The sequence below is a fragment of the Chanos chanos genome, chromosome 8 (genome assembly GCF_902362185.1).
Source record: "Chanos chanos chromosome 8, fChaCha1.1, whole genome shotgun sequence".
NCBI classification, from domain to species: domain Eukaryota; kingdom Metazoa; phylum Chordata; class Actinopteri; order Gonorynchiformes; family Chanidae; genus Chanos; species Chanos chanos.
Window position 1 is genome coordinate 47,519,064 of NC_044502.1, and position 19,691 is coordinate 47,538,754.

General features: G+C 42.3%; 2 protein-coding genes across 2 annotated transcripts in view; one reads left to right on the top strand and one right to left on the bottom strand.

Annotated features, from left to right (window-relative positions):
* The first annotated feature begins 4,688 nt into the window (after positions 1-4,688).
* Positions 4,689-6,660, top strand: sp8b (sp8 transcription factor b). Its single transcript, XM_030782261.1, has 2 exons — positions 4,689-4,709; positions 5,311-6,660. The coding sequence occupies exons 1-2, from the start codon at positions 4,689-4,691 to the stop codon at positions 6,658-6,660; spliced, it is 1,371 nt and encodes a 456-aa protein (XP_030638121.1).
* Positions 6,661-11,485: 4,825 nt separating this feature from the next.
* The window catches only part of abcb5 (ATP-binding cassette, sub-family B (MDR/TAP), member 5), an 18,267-nt gene continuing 10,061 nt past the window's right edge, over positions 11,486-19,691 (bottom strand). Inside the window, 12 exon segments of the mRNA XM_030783275.1 lie at positions 11,486-11,689; positions 13,014-13,160; positions 13,572-13,778; positions 14,128-14,325; positions 14,531-14,681; positions 14,977-15,117; positions 15,290-15,330; positions 15,332-15,391; positions 15,560-15,763; positions 16,301-16,384; positions 18,782-18,859; positions 19,190-19,294. Coding sequence (XP_030639135.1) covers positions 11,486-11,689; positions 13,014-13,160; positions 13,572-13,778; positions 14,128-14,325; positions 14,531-14,681; positions 14,977-15,117; positions 15,290-15,330; positions 15,332-15,391; positions 15,560-15,763; positions 16,301-16,384; positions 18,782-18,859; positions 19,190-19,294 — 1,620 coding nt within the window.

Here is a 19,691-nt window from a genome sequence, read left to right on the forward strand (position 1 = left end):
GTCATGATGCTAATGATAGCTTAGGCCCTGATGGTGCCTTTCCAAGGGCTTGGATGATTAGGTGCTACACCCCTCCTTACACACACACGCACACATATACATAAACACGCGCGCGCACACACACACACACACACACACACACACACACACACACAGGCACATGCACACACATACACAGACACACATGCACGCACACACTAGTAAAATGAAGAGAAATCAGATGCTGTGGTACTTTCATATGACAAATATTACTGTGTTCAGTCCGCACATGCTAACGACCCTAAAGCCATTACACAGGAAGAGAGCAATGTGTCCCATTAAACTTTAGTCTTTGTCTCCAACTCAGTCTCAATAAACTCATGCACTCAGATTAGTCAAGTGAGTAATAACAATGTGTTAAAATGTTTACATATGAAAAATACAATTCAATGGGCTAATATAGTGTGTGTGTGTATGTGTGTGTTTGTGTGTGTGTGTGTGTGTGTGTACTTATGTGTGACGCTGTGGAGGTTGACCACATGACCTTTGGTTTCTTTCTCTCTAGTGTGAATTTTTACTGGGCCTGGCAAACGACTCTCTCTCTCTCTCTCTCTCTCTCTCTCTCTCTCTCTCCCTCAGAGGCTCACCCAGGCAGAGCGAGGCTCCCTGCTCATCCTTTGTCATGCCGTTTTGGCTCTTGAGTCCAGGGTTTCGCTGTTTTGGCCTCGCTTGGCAGGCAGGCACACACAGGGACATCTGTTGTGTCCAAACCTGCTGGAGAAGTAGACAGAACAGCTAGACCACAACCAGTCATTCAAAACGAAGCACTCTGTTGCTGGACTGGAAACCAGTACTCACGCAAAGGACATTTGAAGTGTCTCCGCTGGCTTGGGACTTAGTTTCCGTGTGAGAAGGTGCTTAATGGACAGCTTAGTCCTGCCGAAACGTTAATGTGGACAAGAACGCGACACTATGAACGAAATCATACACTTTGTCCGAAGTTTGTTTTTTATCTGAGAGAAAATTACTCTGAAATGAGCGTATAGCTGTTTTTAAGTGCAATATCTAAAGTTTGTCCCGAAGCGTTCCGCTGGTTCTGTAAACATTTCACTGCTTGTAAGTATTTGTAATTGGTGCGCGAGGCAGTAGAAATTTGTCCGTTGATAACAGGAGCACCACCTCAAACCTCTGCTTTTGAATGCTCTCAAGATAGTCACGTTTTCTGGGGAACGACTCAGAGTTAAATGTATGTTCATATGTTTTCGATATGTGCAAAAATCCTCAGCCTTTTCATGAACATAATGTAGCAAATGTAAAACTCGGATTCGTCCGTTTACGTTATAGACGTAAATAAATCCAAAACAAGGAATAAAGATGAGCTCCGACCGTGTTTGAGATTAGACAGATTCGACGTTGTGAAGGGTTGATACTAGACGGATTAAAGTTTTTCAGACTGTTGTGCCCATGTCATTTTGGGAATACAGGACGGGCTTACTCGACAAACAAAAATAAACCCTTTTCACAGTATATTTCATGCTGTTATAATTTATCTAATTTTACCATGAAATGTCAGATGACATTTCGGGCTAGACTCCGTTGGGAAATTTACAGGTAAAGGAGCAGATTAGAAGCGGGCCTGACTCCCTCTGTCTTTTCTTTCCGAAAAATAACACCAAAGCACGCAATATTAATGGCATTTTGTTCGTGTCCAGTGGGCCAGAATAACGCGGTGATTGAGGCCTAGAAAAGAACAGGTTTTTTAGCTTGATTTCATAATGGTAATGCGGGCCATGTATGGGGTGCGGGGTTGTGGAAAAGGGGAGAATCGGACATCTGTTCGGTGGTTTACAGGGGAAACCCCGGCCAAAAGAAACCTGCATAGCACACCCCCACTGCCTCCCGAATCAGCTCGTTTTATGAGAGAAAAGTGTAGAATGACTTTCAAGATGTCTCCCCTTTGTCAAGAACCTTTTGAACCGCCTTGATTTGAACAGTTTTTCTTCAAACCGTTGACAGCCATTGTAAAAATAAGATACAGTGTATGATAAGGCGCAACAACGTTTTGATATAAATTTTGTCTGGAATAAAATGCCTTTTCCACGAAAATAAGATAGAAATTTGAATTATCTCTGGATTTCAGGATTTCAGTTGGAAAGTGTTTTTGAACATATTATAAACTCATTAAAGTGTTTTCGGAAATCTGTCTATTTAACTACATGTGTTTATCACCAGTACCCAAAACCATCAGCAGAACGGCTGTGCTGTCTTTAGGCCTGGCTCTAGTGTTTTTGAGAAGTGTTGTCGCGCTGCGCCTGCCGCAGGCTGTGTGAGAGAACCATTCATCGGAGCGTTGTTTAGCACATCTCTGAAAACCTTGTCAAAGCGCTTGAACACATGTTTTCATTACACCACCGGTGACTGAGCGGGCCTCCTCCGTTATCCGTCATTAAACGCTATTCCCAAAGTAACATTTATCTTCCCGTGTGTGTGTGTGTGTGTGTGTGTGTTCTAGCAACAGACTGTCTGAAGGAGAGGCACTGCCGTCTGCTCCATACTGAGGATGCGTTAAGGGTCAATCAATACCGGGAATGGAGACACGGTGCGTTCTCTCTCTCTCTCTCTCTCTCTCTCTCTCTCTCTCTCTCTCCATCCCTTTGTGTGTGTTTGCATGTGTGTGTGTGTGTGTGTGTGCGCGCGCGCGCGCATCTGTTGCGATCTAACAGATGCAAATGCTACCGTTTGCCGAGGAGCTCCGCTAAAGCGTGTAATCTATACTTTGGTAGGTGATGAGGTAGAAAAGCGCGTTAGAAGTGAATGTGTAATGTTTTCGCTTTGCTCTTCACACTTCGTCAGTTGAGGTTGAAAACGTTTTTATATATATTTTTAATACTGTTGTAACTGCGTCACCATATGTGCGGAGAGTAATTTCATATATTCTCGTGGTAATTCAAACAAAAACCGTAAGATTAGTAGTTCATATTTTAATGAAAACCTAAGAAATTGTATTTAAAAAAATTAAACAAAATAGAATGCAATGCAAAAAATTTCCGTTAGAGTTGTGAGAGCTGTTTGGATGAATTAGTGTCTCACTCTACAACTCATACAAAATTATTTTTATCTGAACTGATAAGATCCAAAATTAGCTTAACCTTTTAAATATTATGTACAGTATACTAAATAATAAGCTGCGCGCCACCGGCCCTTATTTTATCCGTTAAATGGCTAATACATTTCTGTTCGTTTGTTTTTCGCCACTGTGTGCCACTGGGTAGTGGTGTGTGCGTGTCGTAGTGTCTCTGTTAAAAACTCACAGGGCTGTTTAAAAATCAGAAAAATTCATAAATGAAACTGATCACTCGTCGATCGTGTAGACGACCGGTATGAATACTCAGTCAGTACAGGGCTGACCCGGGTCGGGCAGATCTGATTAATAATCCTTGGTTCTTTTAATTAACGTTTTGCTGTCCTGTAATGACCGAGCTGGTCAACATCACTGTTCAGTGAAAATGTTCGTATCAAACTTCGCATGATTAAATGCTCTGGCTTCGTTCAATTTGAAATTCAAATGAAACGCGTCCAGACAGTGTGTTCTGTATGTAAATAGACTAGGCTATATCATTATTCTGAAACAGTGTGTGTGCTCGTGGATGTGATATTATCAACAGATGATGACTGGAAAACGGGATTAGTCGTTCAGTCACCGGTGTTTCAATCGGTGCATAACCAGATTATTAGTGAAGCTAATTGATACATTAGATAAAGATGCGTTTCGCATCAACATCTGTGACATGTTTAAGTTGGTTTAATGTTGGGTATGTAACAGTGACCTGAGTAAAATGCTAAACGAAATGAAATAATGAAGTTGAAGCGAAGGAAGCACTGCTTGTGTTAATCTTGTCCTCCAGTTCAGCAGTCCAAAATTCACGCGCTCGCGCGCACACGCACGCAAGCACACACACACACACACACACACACGGGAGGAACAGCATTAAAGTGAAAGGGTAACTTTTAAAAACAGTGTTCTTTTTATTCGGTTTTTTTTTCCGTTTTGTGGCTTAATGCTCTTTGTGCTATAATATATTCATTAAACTGAGACAAAAAGTCTAAATGAATTGCTTGCATATGACCCTGTGTAAATGACAGGCCTAACCTATTAGACATACGCAGCGCTCATCCCCATTGTCAGCCTACTGAGAAAATGACAATGGCTTCATTCTGAAACCCGAAGTGTATTCATATATTTTAGATATCCACACCTATGTTTAAGAGGATAATTAAATGATTTTGTTAATATTACTGGTGTATTTGAATTACCGGATTTATTTTAGCAATAATAATAATAATAATAGTTTTATAACTTTGTATAACAAAGACAAACAAATGCAGTGGAACTTTCCCTTAACAGGCCAAGTCCTTTCCCATTTAACTTGAGTCTCTTCCGCTAGTTTTATGAAGGAGGAGGTGGTGGGGTGAGGGGGACCGCGTGTGAAGCATTTCATTGATGACCTCACTCAAGAACGAAGCAGAGAGAAGGTGAGACGCTTCCTGATTGGTCTCCTGTGTCACAGCGGTACTTCAAAGCCGGGTGAGGAGCTACAATAGTGCTGGAATGGGCGGACCACATCATTGTATTGCACACCTCTAAAAAAACACAGAGCTCAGATTCATAAATATAAAAAGATCCTCTCTGAGGAGGGAACTTTTTTGTGATGGCAACTTCACTTCTAGGGGTGAGTCGAATGGGGTTTCTTGCTGGTTTAATTAGTTCTTTTATTGTCCATGCCGAGAGGGATTAAAATTACTTCGTTCAAAGAGAGAGAGAGAGAGAGAGAGAGAGAGGGAGAGAGAGAGAGAGACTTGATTATGTTTAAGCAAGAGGGTCAAGAGAGCCAAAGCTGAGTTTCATTTTTCACAAGAGCAGCGCAACAGTCAACTTTGTTCTCGTGTATCCAGGTGGTGTACGTTATTTTATGCAATCAATATTCGGCATTAGCACCAAAGCTTTACTCCTAAGTCAACTTTTAGTTGTCTTTTTTCCTCACTGAGCTACAGGTATGTTTAACTTTTTTTCCGTTGTGAACGTTTAATGTCATTTATGCGAATACGCGTTTATTACCTCTTTTGCTGTAAATCATTTTTGGCAACTTATTACACATTCACAGTCAGTAGGCTGTGGTTTTAATGTATGTGGGTGTTTTTGCTTGTTTGTTTGTTTGCTCGTTTGTTAATGTTTTATATGTTTTCAAACAAACATGTAAAACTAGAAGGTTCAACTTAGCCTTTATATTTCCTCATTTCCCTTGCCTATGACTTACGCTTTTTCCGTTTCAGGAGGAGCCGAGGTTAGGGTCCACTCCTTTAGCCATGTTGGCTGCAACGTGCAACAAAATCGGTAGTCCGAGCCCCTCGCCCTCCTCCATTTCGGATAACTCCTCGTTTGGGAAAGGTTTCCATCCATGGAAAAGAGCTCCAGCCAGCAGCTGTAGCCTGGGCTCCGGACTCTCCACTTTCGGTGTCACCAGAAACGGGACTGGGCTAGCTGATTCCTTTGGCACGAACAGCTCCTCCGGATCCAGTGCCTTTTCTTTGACGTCCGGTACCTCATCCAACTCCCACTTTGGAAACGATTATTCTGTTTTTCAAGCTTCAGTCTCCAACAGTTCTCAGGAGCCAAGCCACCAGCCTGTATTTATTTCAAAGGTTCACACTTCCGTGGACAGCTTGCAAAGCATTTATCCGAGAATGAGTGTGGCGCATCCGTACGAGTCGTGGTTCAAGTCCTCGCACCCGGGCCTACCCGCAGGGGAAGTGAGCACCACGGGGACTTCGGCGTGGTGGGACGTTGGAGCGGGCTGGATTGACGTTCAGAATCCGAATGGGGCAGCGCTGCAGACATCTCTTCACTCTGGAGGACTACAGAGTTCGTTGCACTCTCCCCTGGGAGGATACAACTCAGAGTACTCTGGTTTAAGTCACTCAGCTTTCAGTGCGAGTGCCTCCCCGCACCTCTTATCAACCGGACAGCATTTGATGGACGGATTTAAACCAGTGCTTTCTTCTTATCCAGACTCAAGTCCATCTCCCTTAGGTGGAGCGGGAGGTACCATGTTGACAGGGGGTCCGACAGCCTCATTAGCGGCATCTCCGCGGTCGTCGGCGCGTCGTTACTCGGGGAGGGCAACCTGTGACTGCCCTAACTGTCAAGAGGCAGAACGCCTGGGACCGGCAGGGGCGAGCCTCCGGCGCAAAGGACTTCACAGCTGTCATATACCCGGTTGCGGAAAGGTGTACGGTAAAACGTCGCACCTCAAAGCGCATTTGAGGTGGCACACGGGAGAAAGACCGTTTGTGTGCAATTGGCTGTTTTGCGGGAAGAGATTCACGCGCTCCGACGAGCTTCAGCGACACTTGCGCACCCACACCGGGGAGAAGCGCTTCGCCTGTCCAGTGTGCAACAAGAGGTTTATGCGTAGTGATCATCTCAGCAAACACGTGAAAACACACAGTGCCGGCGGGTCTGCCGGGTCCGGTTCCGGGGGCAGCGGGGGGAAACGAGGGAGCGACACGGACAGCGAACACAGTACGCCGGGCAGTCCGCCATGCCAGTCCCCTGATCTGTTGCACCCTCCAGAACCTACCCCAACGTCGGTCTTGAACGGCCTCACTAACTCTCTCGATTAAGGTTGAGGCTAAATGAACTTCAGAGAGGAATTGCCTGACCTGATCCAACATATGTATATTCGAGCGGAGAATCGGATGTCTTTTCGAAAAACTCTTCATAGTTTTGCTTTAGCGGGTTTGCTCTGAAGCGGCCAATCTTTCTGAATCAAAATATCTCAGAGAATGATGGATATTTTGGGCTGTATGTTCAATTCTCAGTTTAAGATAAAGGAAGAAACTTCATCTGAAAGAAAATCGAGACACGTTGGATACCATTTTGCTCCTAACACGCAATGTAATTGATGAATTCGTTGGATAACGTTACGAAGCGCTACTCCTGTCAAAGAAAAAAAGACAGTTCATTATATCGGTTGATTATGTGGCCTGCAATATTGTGTTACTGCTAGTGTACGTTTTTCTCAAAACCAAACTGTGGCACTTTATTCTGAAAATAGTACAACTGACGTATGTGTCGGCAATGACAGAACAAGTTGTTGTACTGTTGAGTAGTCTTCATATCGTCTTTTACAAATTGATTACAATTAGCATTAGCGGGCGGCCAACAGGTATATGCACACTGGTCTCTGTTGAAGCTGACTCCAGAGTCTGGCAGCCTGTAAGACATGTACTTAGCTTATATTTGCCGGTGTCGCAAAGCGTGTGCATACTGAAAAATGTAATAGAATAGACTAAATGCTCACCATATGCCACTGTAAAATTGAGTAATGTGTTTGTCCAGGAGACGATTTTTGTATAGTATTTTTAGGTGTAAATTGATTCTAGTAAATATACAAAATTGTATGGGAGTTACATTTCTGAGGGTCAAAAACTACTTCATATTTATCCATGAAACGTACTTGTTTTTTTGGATGTCTATCAAAGACGCACTTTTAATCTGTTTGTTATATTTTAGAGTGGAAATTCATTCAATGTTTAATTACCTTTTTTTTAATTTATGTGAGCATGCACATGTAAAGTGAGCGTTAATTTGTCAAACGTTACGTTCCGAGATCGGCTCACCAACGTCTCTCAATAAAGTCAACCATGGAGTCAGATAGTCATTTTGCTCTAACTGTCTTTGTTTCAGGTGATGTTTCCGCGCAGATTCGGATAGGCTATAAGAATCCGAAAATATATCTACAACCATAAAATTACAAAATGACATTAAATTCCAATCGTTTTAGATTATTAGAGTCAAATTAGATCGACGGGGAATTGTGAATCCAACGTTTTTTCTAATGCAGAAAATGTAATTTAAAAAAGTGTGATATCAACGAAAAGTAAGCCATTATGGTGTTAACATGCTGTATATTTTAAATATTTTACCAATACAATTGGTCATGAGATTATAAACGAAGAAAGTGAAAATGTTTTGCACAGTACTCAACGCGCTAAATACTAGTATTTTTTAGTGATCAGATTCTCCAGTGTAATTATTAATTACATTAATTCAAACCAATTAGGTCAGATTCACACGTTTATGCGAGTATTAATTTCGGTCTCTTAACGGTGCATTTGTAATGTTTAAAATATCAGTCTCTCAGCGGGGCCTTTGTGATGTTTAAAATGATCAGAAGCTAAGAGCTCAACAAAATAAAAATAACGCGCTACTTGCGTCGGTTTTCCCATAAATGTTTTATGTAGTAGTAGTAGTAGTTGTTGCTGTTGTTGTTGTTGTTGTTGTTGTTGTTGTCAAGGACATTCTAACTTATTTAACTTTGTGTGTGTGAGTGTGTGTGTGTGTGTGTGTGTGTGTGTGTGTGTGTGTGTGTGTGTGTGTGTGTGAATGCGACCATGTCAGCAACAATCTCTCAATTTCAAGTATGGAATCATCTCAGTATTCCGTTCAGTGAGACATTTTGTTACAACATTTTAATCCCACGAAAAACATTTTATAATTTTTTTTCTGTTGTGTCATTGTAGATGTCTTCAAATGCACTTTTCTGTCGAGGAATAACGACACATGAGCAATTCAAAAGTTCAGTAGTTTAAATTCACCTGGAGACGTGGACATCTGATGGCTCCATTATTTCATAGTCTGTATTTTCAATTCCTGCAGTTATTTAAGGTCGTCGCGCTCTGGATCTGCCGTAATAAATTCGACCAAATGTAACTTGGTTTTGACCAAATTTCATGACTGGCTTTAGTTCCGGAGTTAAATTCTAAGTGAAACGTAACAATGGTAACACTGGGAAAAATATGAAATATACAGACATGGGGAAGAATAAAATGGAAAAAAAAAATCACGCGGAAAAATACTTGTGTTATCTGGCGAAATCTGCGTCACTCTGTAACCTATTCCATTTTGCCGAACCTGACATACTTCATATTCACTCCTTGTGATGACCGTTTAAGCTTGTGATGTCTTTACCTTGTCCTAACATTTGTATTTTCTGTGAGTGTGTCCCCTGTAACAATCAAACTGCTGATTACTCGCATCCGCAAATACTCAGCTAGTTCAGTCAAATCTCAAATACCGCCGTTAGTTGGCTACTTAAATCAAATCTCAAAGCGGGGATAGGTTTAAGTTTGAGAAGTTTATTTGAATTTCATCGACTACAATACTACAACTACAATAGAAATCATATAATTACTATTTACAATATTAATTTATTATTCTGTATTTTGTTAAATTTCCGAGAGCTGTATATTTCACAAAGTCCACAAGACAGAAAGCATATCTCGACCAGTTAATAAGGTCTAGATACGTTTGTCAGTGATAAATTGGCGGACTCTTCCGTGTGCGGAGAAAGCACGCCCCCGTGTGTTCAATATAATTCTGTCGCTCTGTGTATTTTTTGCAGAGAGAAGATGATCCTGTTGCAAAGCTTCAGAGTTAAAAAGCAGAGTAAAAATGCCGCATTATACCCTGCCTCAGAAGAGCTCTGTAGTGTAATGTAGTGTAGTGTAGTGTAGTGTAGTGTAGTGTAGTGTAGTGTAGTGTAGTGTAATATAGTGTAGTGTAGTGTAGTGTAGTGTAGTGTAATATAGTGTAGTGCAGTGTAGTGTAGTGTAGTGTAGTGTAATATAGTGTAGTGTAGTGTAGTGTAGTGTAATATAGTGTAGTGTAGTGTAGTGTAATATAGTGTAGTGTAGTGTAATATAGTGTAGTGTAGTAAGGTGTAGTGTAGTGTAGTGTAATATAGTGTAGTGTAGTGTAATATAGTGTAGTGTAGTGTAGTGTAGTGTAGTGTAATGTTGTGTAGTGTAATATAATATAGTGTAGTGTAGTAAGGTGTAGTGTAGTGTAGTGTAATATAGTGTAGTGTAGTGTAATATAGTGTAGTGTAGTGTAGTGTAGTGTAATGTTGTGTAGTGTAATATAATATAGTGTAGTGTAGTAAGGTGTAGTGTAGTGTAATATAGTGTAATATAATATAGTGTAGTGTAGTGTAGTGTAGTGTAGTGTAGTGTAGTGTAGTGTAATGTAGTATAGTAAGGTGTAGTGTAGTGTAGTGTAATGTGGTGTAGTGTAGTGTAGTGTAATGTAGTGTAGTGTAGTGTAGTGTAGTGTAGTGTAATGTGGTGTAGTGTAATATAGTGTAGTGTAGTATAGTAAGGTGTAGTGTAGTGTAGTGTAATGTGGTGTAGTGTAATATAGTGTAGTGTAGTATAGTAAGGTGTAGTGTAGTGTAGTGTAATGTGGTATAGTAAGGTGTAGTGTAGTGTAATGTTGTGTAGTGTAATATAATATAGTGTAGTGTAGTAAGGTGTAGTGTAGTGTAATGTGGTATAGTAAGGTGTAGTGTAGTGTAGTGTAGTGTGGTGTAGTGTGGTGTAGTGTAGTGTAGTGTAATGTAGTATAGTAAGGTGTAGTGTAGTGTAGTGTAATGTGGTGTAGTGTAATATAGTGTAGTGTAGTATAGTAAGGTGTAGTGTAGTGTAATGTTGTGTAGTGTAATATAATATAGTGTAGTGTAGTAAGGTGTAGTGTAGTGTAATGTGGTATAGTAAGGTGTAGTGTAGTGTAGTGTAATGTAGTGTAGTGTAGTATAGTGCAATGTTGTGTAGTGTAATGTTGTGTAGTGCTCTGTATGTTCCTCTTTATATAAAATACAGCTGTTAGAAAAGAAACATAGATGAGAAAATAACAATAGACATCTGTTTAACAGACCTCAAACATAGGTACTGCAAATATTCAAAAGAGTAACTATGATATTTTTTTTATTTAAAAATTAAAATATATACCCTAAACAGAGGCCAAATAACCAGAATGAAACGTATGTCAATAAATATTAGCTTGGCTTAATAATCATACATCTTTGGATTTAGCTTTTTACAGTCTAATCTCCAGTGACCAGACACCAGTCTTACTGTGGATTTGAAATAGCAGAGGATGAGCAGTGGACGGACAGTTTACAGTGAAAACACTTTGTGCTTTTGCCCTGGTTGATTAACACCATCAAGAAAGACAGGGCTTTTCTTCCAAAGAAAAAACAAGTGAAAGAAAGAACATGGATCATTCACACCTGGCCTGTGAGGATCACAGACACTCTGTATACCAGACTGTACACCCTTCATTAAACATGGCTCAGACAATAACTGGCTCCATACATTAACAGAGCAGCTGTATATGAACATTAATACATACATATTCAGATTTATACACTGACATCCTCACAACTAAAAACAGAATACAGAAAGCAAGACTTCAAAAGTAGAAACCGACTCAAGCCTGTAGAGTTTTCCTTTTTGCGGCGTCAGAGGTACTATGATATGTATGAGTTAAACCTAAAACTCTCAGGTGTCAGGTGTGCAGTGCTGTCCTGGACAGACCGGCTGTCATACTGCGCCGTCACGGGTGACGCTTTAACATAAGATAAGATAAGACTTTTCCTGAGGCTGGTCAGCGGGGGGCAGAGACCTGAGCGTTGACGAGAGCGTAATATGCTCCCTGTAGGGCCATGAGTCCGCTGTGAGTCCCCTGCTCCACGACTCGGCCGCTCTGAATGACGGCGATGACGTCAGCGTTCCGCACGGTGGACAGACGGTGAGCGATGATGATGCAGGTGCGGCCGTGCCGGGCGTCGTCCAGAGTTTTTTGCACAATCTGAAAAAAGAAGAAATCCGACCGTCTATGGAACACTTTCCCCTTTATTGTACATGTGCGAAACACGTCAACTGAAACATGTAAAAAAATGTAACACTGAGTTTTCTTTACTAGATTTAGCATAAAAGCTTTCAGGAACATTGAGGGTCATAACTGTACGTTAAGTATATTTTCTAATAGTTTTGTAGGTGTTTTAAAAAGTTCTCCCCAAACCAACAACTGCACAATGAAAGGCCCATTCAAAAAACTCTAATCTTTTCATCCAAGACACTGTTAGAAAGTTTTACAGTGGGCCACTCCCTAAGACATTTCTGCCCCCAGTGTAGATATTACAACCACACTACACAAGCTACTGTGTTTATGGATATGTATATATCCGTAGTGTATATATGTGTGCATGTGTGTGTGTGTATATATATATATATATATATATATATATATACACACACAGACACACACACACACACACACACACACACACACACATACATATATATCAGGAAATATGCAAATATTAATATTATATATGTAGTCATAGAGGAGAGCGCTCCTGTGGTTAGACTGCTGACAGGGACCTCTAGTGGTCAAAGTCAGAAATACACTGTGGAGTCTGACAGAGCTATGCAGTCAGTAAAGCAGAGACAGTAACTAACAAGTGAATGAGTTTGTGTGGCACTGCTGAGCCCTCCTCATGAAGGTAGGATTTACCTCCCCCTCAGGCAGTCTGCTCTGTCAAAGCTTCTCAGCCAATGCAGAGGATTCCCCCCCCCTCACTGTCTCACTGTCCGTTCCCACTCACTGTCTCACTGTCTGTTCCCACTCACTGTCTCACTGTCTGTGTCCCCTCACTGTCTCACTGTCTGTGTCCCCTCACTGTCTCACTGTCCGTTCCCACTCACTGTCTCACTGTCTGTGTCCCCTCACTGTCTCACTGTCTCACTGTCTGTGTCCCCTCACTGTCTCACTGTCCGTTCCCACTCACTGTCTCACTGTCTGTGTCCCACTCACTGTCTCACTGTCTCACTGTCTGTGTCCCCTCACTGTCTCACTGTCCGTGTCCACTCACTGTCTCACTGTCTGTGTCCCCTCACTGTCTCACTGTCCGTTCCCACTCACTGTCTCACTGTCTGTGTCCCGTCACTGTCTCACTGTCCGTGTCCACTCACTGTCTCACTGTCCGTGTCCACTCACTGTCTCACTGTCTGTGTCCCCTCACTGTCTCACTGTCCGTGTCCCCTCACTGTCTCACTGTCTCACTGTCTGTGTCCCCTCACTGTCTCACTGTCCGTGTCCACTCACTGTCTCACTATCTGGGTCCACTCACCTTTTCACTTTCTGTGTCCAGAGCTGATGTGGCTTCATCCAGCAGCAGAACTCTGGGTTTTCGCACTAGCGCTCGAGCGATGGCAATTCTCTGTTTCTGACCTCCAGACAGCTGTGTTCCCTTATCGCCAACACGTGTGTTATATTTCTGTGACAACACAACTCTTGTCAGTCACATACATTCCACAAAAAAAAACATACCTCACTGGACCACAGCAACATCCTAATTTTGGTCCATTCTAATTTTGAGAAAGGTCATGCAGATAAAGGTCTAGAAGGTTCTCACAACAGTAACATCTCAAAAGAAGTGTGTCCAGACTGCTCCAGACACTGGTGAGGGTTCTTATGTCTCTGCCTGTCCTACTAGTCAGGAGCCCTACTATTAAAGATCCACTATATACTATTATAACATCAACCATCAATTCATAAATTGCACTATTATAACACAACCATCAATTCATTCATTATACTATTATAACATCCATTATCAATTCACTCATTATACTATTGTATCATCCATCATCTATATCAGTTAATCCGGACGGGCCTGTCTCCATACCTGTGGTAAGGTCACGATGAAGCTGTGGATGTTAGCATCTTTAGCAGCCTGCTCAACCTCCTCCTGTCTGACCACACGACTGTTATCTCCGTACTGGATGTTCTCAGCGATTGTGCAGTCGAACAGAATAGGCTCCTGAGACACCAGGCCCAGCTGGGACCGCAGCCAAGCCACATTCAAGCTTTTAGTGTCTGTTCCATCCACAAACTGACATGGTCAAAAACAGGAAACTTTAGCAATGCAGCTAACACCTGATTTTTGGTTCAAGTTCATTCCATTCAAGCCATGACAGGTCACAATACTGTATTTGCTACATTTAATACATTTACTTCAAATGTATACATTTATTTAAAGTAGAAGAAGTAGTGTAAAGTATACAGTAGTCGTAAGTAAAGTATAAAAAGTGATGTAAAGCATGTGATGTGAGCAAAAGGAATATAAAATGTATTTTCAAGATCATTGTTTTTACATGTTCTCTCAAAAAATCCCCAACCTGATAAATAGCACAGATGTCCCACAGAACCCACAACATACCGTTTGTCCATTGTGAACTCACCACACTTCCGGCTGCAGGGCTGTAGAAGCGTTCCAGCAGTTGGATTGTCGTGCTCTTTCCACAACCACTTCCTCCGACCAGAGCCAGAGTCTGTCCTTTACCCACCGACACATCCAGACCCTGCAGGACTCTTATATTTGGACGGTTTGGGTATGAAAACTGGACCCCACGAAACTCAATGTTCCCATCAAATGTGTCCTTAAGTAATTCAAGTAAACAACATAAAACATCTTGGATTCAAAATTGCAGCTGGGATGTTAATTGAAAACCAGTCATTTTTAAAGTTGCATCACGTCTCATCGGTTTTTCAGACGCCCCAGACCCCCAGGCTCTCTCACGTCCTTCTCAGACAGGACGAGGGGTCGTCTGAAAGGAGGGCGCTTCAAAGCTGACATAAACTCACCAGTTTGTCTCCCGCCTCACCGCCAGTCTCGGGCTTCTTCTCCAGCAGACCCAGGATCCTCCCGGCTGCTGCTTTGGCTTTGGCAAAGTCCGGCGCGAGGGAGGAGGTGTGGCCAACGTTCGCGGCCGTGAAGACGATCACATAGAAGACGCTGTCATTCAGCAGGAAGGTAAAGACAACAACAGAAAACATGTTTCTCATGGAACATTTAATAATACACGCTACAGCCCCCAAGCATTCGTGGAAAAAGCTCTGAATTTTTTCTCTCAGCTTTCTTTCTTTCTTTCTTTCTTTCTTTCTTTCTTTCTTTCAATCCTAAATTACTCACAAAAATGACTGATACTGAAAACTGATATGAAACCTGGTCAGATGTAGTGATTATATCAGCGATGAGAATCAGCCAGTAACCACCACATAGTTTTCATACTCTTTCAAAACTCACTCACAGGAAAACATTCTCATATTCCGTGTAACAGTTTGTGATCAGCCAGGCCCCGAAGCGGAAGATGGAGGCATTGATGAAGAAAGAGGAGCTGGAGGCCAGGGCTGCGGTGATGCCGTAGACTGGGGCTCTACACAGACTGAGCCTGGTGATGAGACACACGAAGGCTTCTTAAACACAAACTTTGCCAAACTCAGGAAATACAGAACATTTAGCTGAATCTGATTTACCATCGTTAAAGGTAAACTAAATAAAAAGATTTGTCTTAAGAAAATAATTTGATTCAAGAAATGAATCAGCTGAGAATGAGATTGTACTTGTATGGCATATTTAGGCTGTCAGTGAACTTGCGGAAAAAAAACATCTTCTCGGGTCAAGGCAACGACGGTTTTGAAGTTTTCAACAGTTTCAGTGGATATCTGGTCCAAAAGAACATGGAATGAGATTAGGCACAGTCCATACACAGCATACAAAAGCTTTTAAAACTGCATCATATTTAGATCTCACAAAATGGTCAAGAAACTGTGTATTCTACAGACATTCTCCCAGCAGTGTTTACTGTATCGGTGGTAAAAATTCTAGCATACTTTGCCAGACATCTCCAGTGCCTTCTGGCCCTTGGAGGCGTGGCCCGCTGTAGCCCTCAGCTGGATGAATTTGGCTCCAATGAGGAAGGGTACGCAGGCGAGGATGAGGAGGGTGAGCTGCCAACTGTGGACGAAGGCCACGATAACGGCAATGAGGAGAGCACAGAGTGTATTAGTGGCAAAACCCAGTCTGGACCCTGCAGCCTGTGTGTGTGTGTGTGTGTGTGTGTGTGTGTGTGTGTGTGTGTGTATGTGTGTGTGTTGTGTGTGTGTGCGTGTCGTGTGTGTGTGTGTATTTGTGCGTGTCACATGTGTGTGTGTGCGTGTTGTGTGTGTGTGTGTGAGCGAGCACGTGTGTGTATGTATGTGCACGTGTGTGTGTGCATGTTGAGTGTGTGTGTTTGTGTGTGTGTGGGAGAGAGAGAGAGAGAGACACACAGACAGAGAGAACAAGAGGGAAGGTATCGTGATTAACTGTAAGCAAAAGCATTAAAATAACAAAGGTCTTGAAACAGATGCATGGTACCTGAAACATTAAAACTAATATAAAATAACCTGGACACCCCCAAAACTGAACCCAATGAACACAGATTCCCAGTACCCTGGATTGTGGGTTTCCTTGGTCATGTGTGTGTTGTGTTCGGTAAAGATAGAATACTTGTCTCTTACACTGTGAGATCATGATCACTAACTGTGTATGTAAATGATAATGTGAGTAAATGTCATGGCTGTTTCTCTTACCCCTTTAACCAAGGATGCATCAGTGGCCAGTCTGGTCGTCAGAGTCCCCACAGCATTTTTACTTTGATCAAACCAGCCAATCTCCTACGAAAGGCCATGGAAAGAAGACTGCAATGGGTAGACTGCCTGAAGTATATTTATCACACATCTCCTGTCAGGGTTTTGTTTGCAGGCTGATACAATGGAGCCTGAATTAGAGTATTAACACGGTCTCTGTTTGTGGTGTGTCCTCATTAACCTGTAGAATGTCAGGTGTGTGTTATACCTGTCTCATCATGGCAGAGTGTGTGTTTTACCTGTCTCATCATGGCAGAGTGTGTGTTTTACCTGTCTCATCATGGCAGAGTGTGTGTTTTACCTGTCTCATCATGGCAGAGTGTGTGTTATACCTGTCTCATCATGGCAGAGTGTGTGTTTTACCTGTTTCATCATGGCAGAGTGTGTGTTTTACCTGTCTCATCATGGCAGAGTGTGTGTTATACCTGTCTCATCATGGCAGAGTGTGTGTTATACCTGTCTCATCATGGCAGAGTGTGTGTTATACCTGTCTCATCATGGCAGAGTGTGTGTTATACCTGTCTCATCATGGCAGAGTGTGTGTTATACCTGTCTCATCATGGCAGAGTGTGTGTTTTACCTGTCTCATCATGGCAGAGTGTGTGTTATACCTGTCTCATCATGGCAGAGTGTGTGTTTTACCTGTCTCATCATGGCAGAGTGTGTGTTATACCTATCTCATCATGGCAGAGTGTGTGTTATACCTGTCTCATCATGGCAGAGTGTGTGTTATACCTGTCTCATCATGGCAGAGTGTGTGTTTTACCTGTTTCATCATGGCAGAGTGTGTGTTTTACCTGTCTCATCATGGCAGAGTGTGTGTTATACCTGTCTCATCATGGCAGTGTGTGTTTTACCTGTCTCATCATGGCAGAGTGTGTGTTTTACCTGTTTCATCATGGCAGAGTGTGTGTTTTACCTGTCTCATCATGGCAGAGTGTGTGTTATACCTGTCTCATCATGGCAGTGTGTGTTTTACCTGTCTCATCATGGCAGAGTGTGTGTTATACCTGTCTCATCATGGCAGAGTGTGTGTTATACCTGTCTCATCATGGCAGAGTCTGTGTTATACCTGTCTCATCATGGCAGAGTGTGTGTTTTACCTGTCTCATCATGGCAGTGTGTGTTTTACCTGTCTCATCATGGCAGAGTGTGTGTTATACCTGTCTCATCATGGCAGAGTGTGTGTTATACCTGTCTCATCATGGCAGAGTCTGTGTTATACCTGTCTCATCATGGCAGAGTGTGCGTTATACCTGTCTCATCATGGCAGAGTGTGCGTTATACCTGTCTCATCATGGCAGAGTGTGTGTTATACCTGTCTCATCATGGCAGAGTGTGTGTTTTACCTGTCTCATCATGGCAGAGTGTGTGTTATACCTGTCTCATCGTGGCAGAGTGTGTGTTTTACCTGTCTCATCATGGCAGAGTGTGTGTTTTACCTGTCTCATCATGGCAGAGTGTGTGTTTTACCTGTCTCATCATGGCAGAGTGTGTGTTATACCTGTCTCATCGTGGCAGAGTGTGCGTTATACCTGTCTCATCATGGCAGAGTGTGCGTTATACCTGTCTCATCATGGCAGAGTGTGCGTTATACCTGTCTCATCATGGCAGAGTGTGTGTTATACCTGTCTCATCATGGCAGAGTGTGTGTTTTACCTGTCTCATCATGGCAGAGTGTGTGTTATACCTGTCTCATCGTGGCAGAGTGTGTGTTATACCTGTCTCATCGTGGCAGAGTGTGTGTTATACCTGTCTCATCGTGGCAGAGTGTGTGTTATACCTGTCTCATCGTGGCAGAGTGTGTGTTTTACCTGTCTCATCGTGGCAGAGTGTGTGTTTTACCTGTCTCATCATGGCAGAGTGTGTGTTATACCTGTCTCATCATGGCAGAGTGTGTGTTATACCTGTCTCATCATGGCAGAGTGTGTGTTATACCTGTCTCATCATGGCAGAGTGTGTGTTTTACCTGTCTCATCATGGCAGAGTGTGTGTTATACCTGTCTCTTCATGGCAGAGTGTGTGTTTTACCTGTCTCATCATGGCAGAGTGTGTGTTATACCTGTCTCATCGTGGCAGAGTGTGTGTTATACCTGTCTCATCGTGGCAGAGTGTGTGTTATACCTGTCTCATCGTGGCAGAGTGTGTGTTATACCTGTCTCATCGTGGCAGAGTGTGTGTTTTACCTGTCTCATCGTGGCAGAGTGTGTGTTTTACCTGTCTCATCGTGGCAGAGTGTGTGTTATACCTGTCTCATCATGGCAGAGTGTGTGTTATACCTGTCTCATCATGGCAGAGTGTGTGTTATACCTGTCTCATCATGGCAGAGTGTGTGTTATACCTGTCTCATCATGGCAGAGTGTGTGTTATACCTGTTTGTGGTGTGTCCTCATTAACCTGTAGAATGTCAGGTGTGTGTTATACCTGTCTCATCATGGCACAGAAGGCCTGACTACGCAGTCTCAGAGTGAGCAGCTCTCCAGATTTCCCAAACATAAAACCCTGAATCAAATATAATACGATTAATCCATTCACTTACACAGACAATCAAATATAATACGATTAATCCATTCACTTACACAGACAATCAAATATAATACGATTAATCCATTCACTTACGCAGACAATCAAATATAATACGATTAATCCATTCACATACACTTTACCAAAATCTCAGCCACAAGAATGAGCATTACAATACTAACATGTCACACTAATCAACGGTCTGACACTCTGCATAAAAATGGCAAAGTGCTGTTTACTGTTTCACACATAAGACGTGAGGTCGGGTAAAGTCAGCGCAGGGCAACGTTGGCTTACAAGTCCACACACCTGTACGAAGAGAGTGATTAAAGCCACTGCTCCCATTAGCAGGAACAGAAGAGAAAACACTAAGGTTTTCTGTCGCTTCACGTCTGGGTCTAATTCAGTAAACACCTGCATGCACAAACAGGGAGATTAGTTTCTACACACAGCCGTTAATGGATCCTCATACACCAAACCATCTGCTAATAAGTGTGGTATTAATATGTAATAACATAACAAGATGTGCTATAACACTCTTTCAGGTCTCATTAGCTGTATTAACTATGCTTGTAAAGACAGTGAATTTTAGTGTGGCACAAAATATTTGATTAGGAGAAGAATTTTCAGTCCAACATAATCATGATAATGACTTGATGTCAATGTCAGTTCTTCACAAACATTATAAATACTCCCCTAGCAAACATTTCCCCTCTGAACACACATTTCCCCTCTGAATACACTCATTCATTCTCTGAACACACTCTGTGTCTCTGTGAGATAAGCCTGGCCAGAAGGACGACAGAAACTC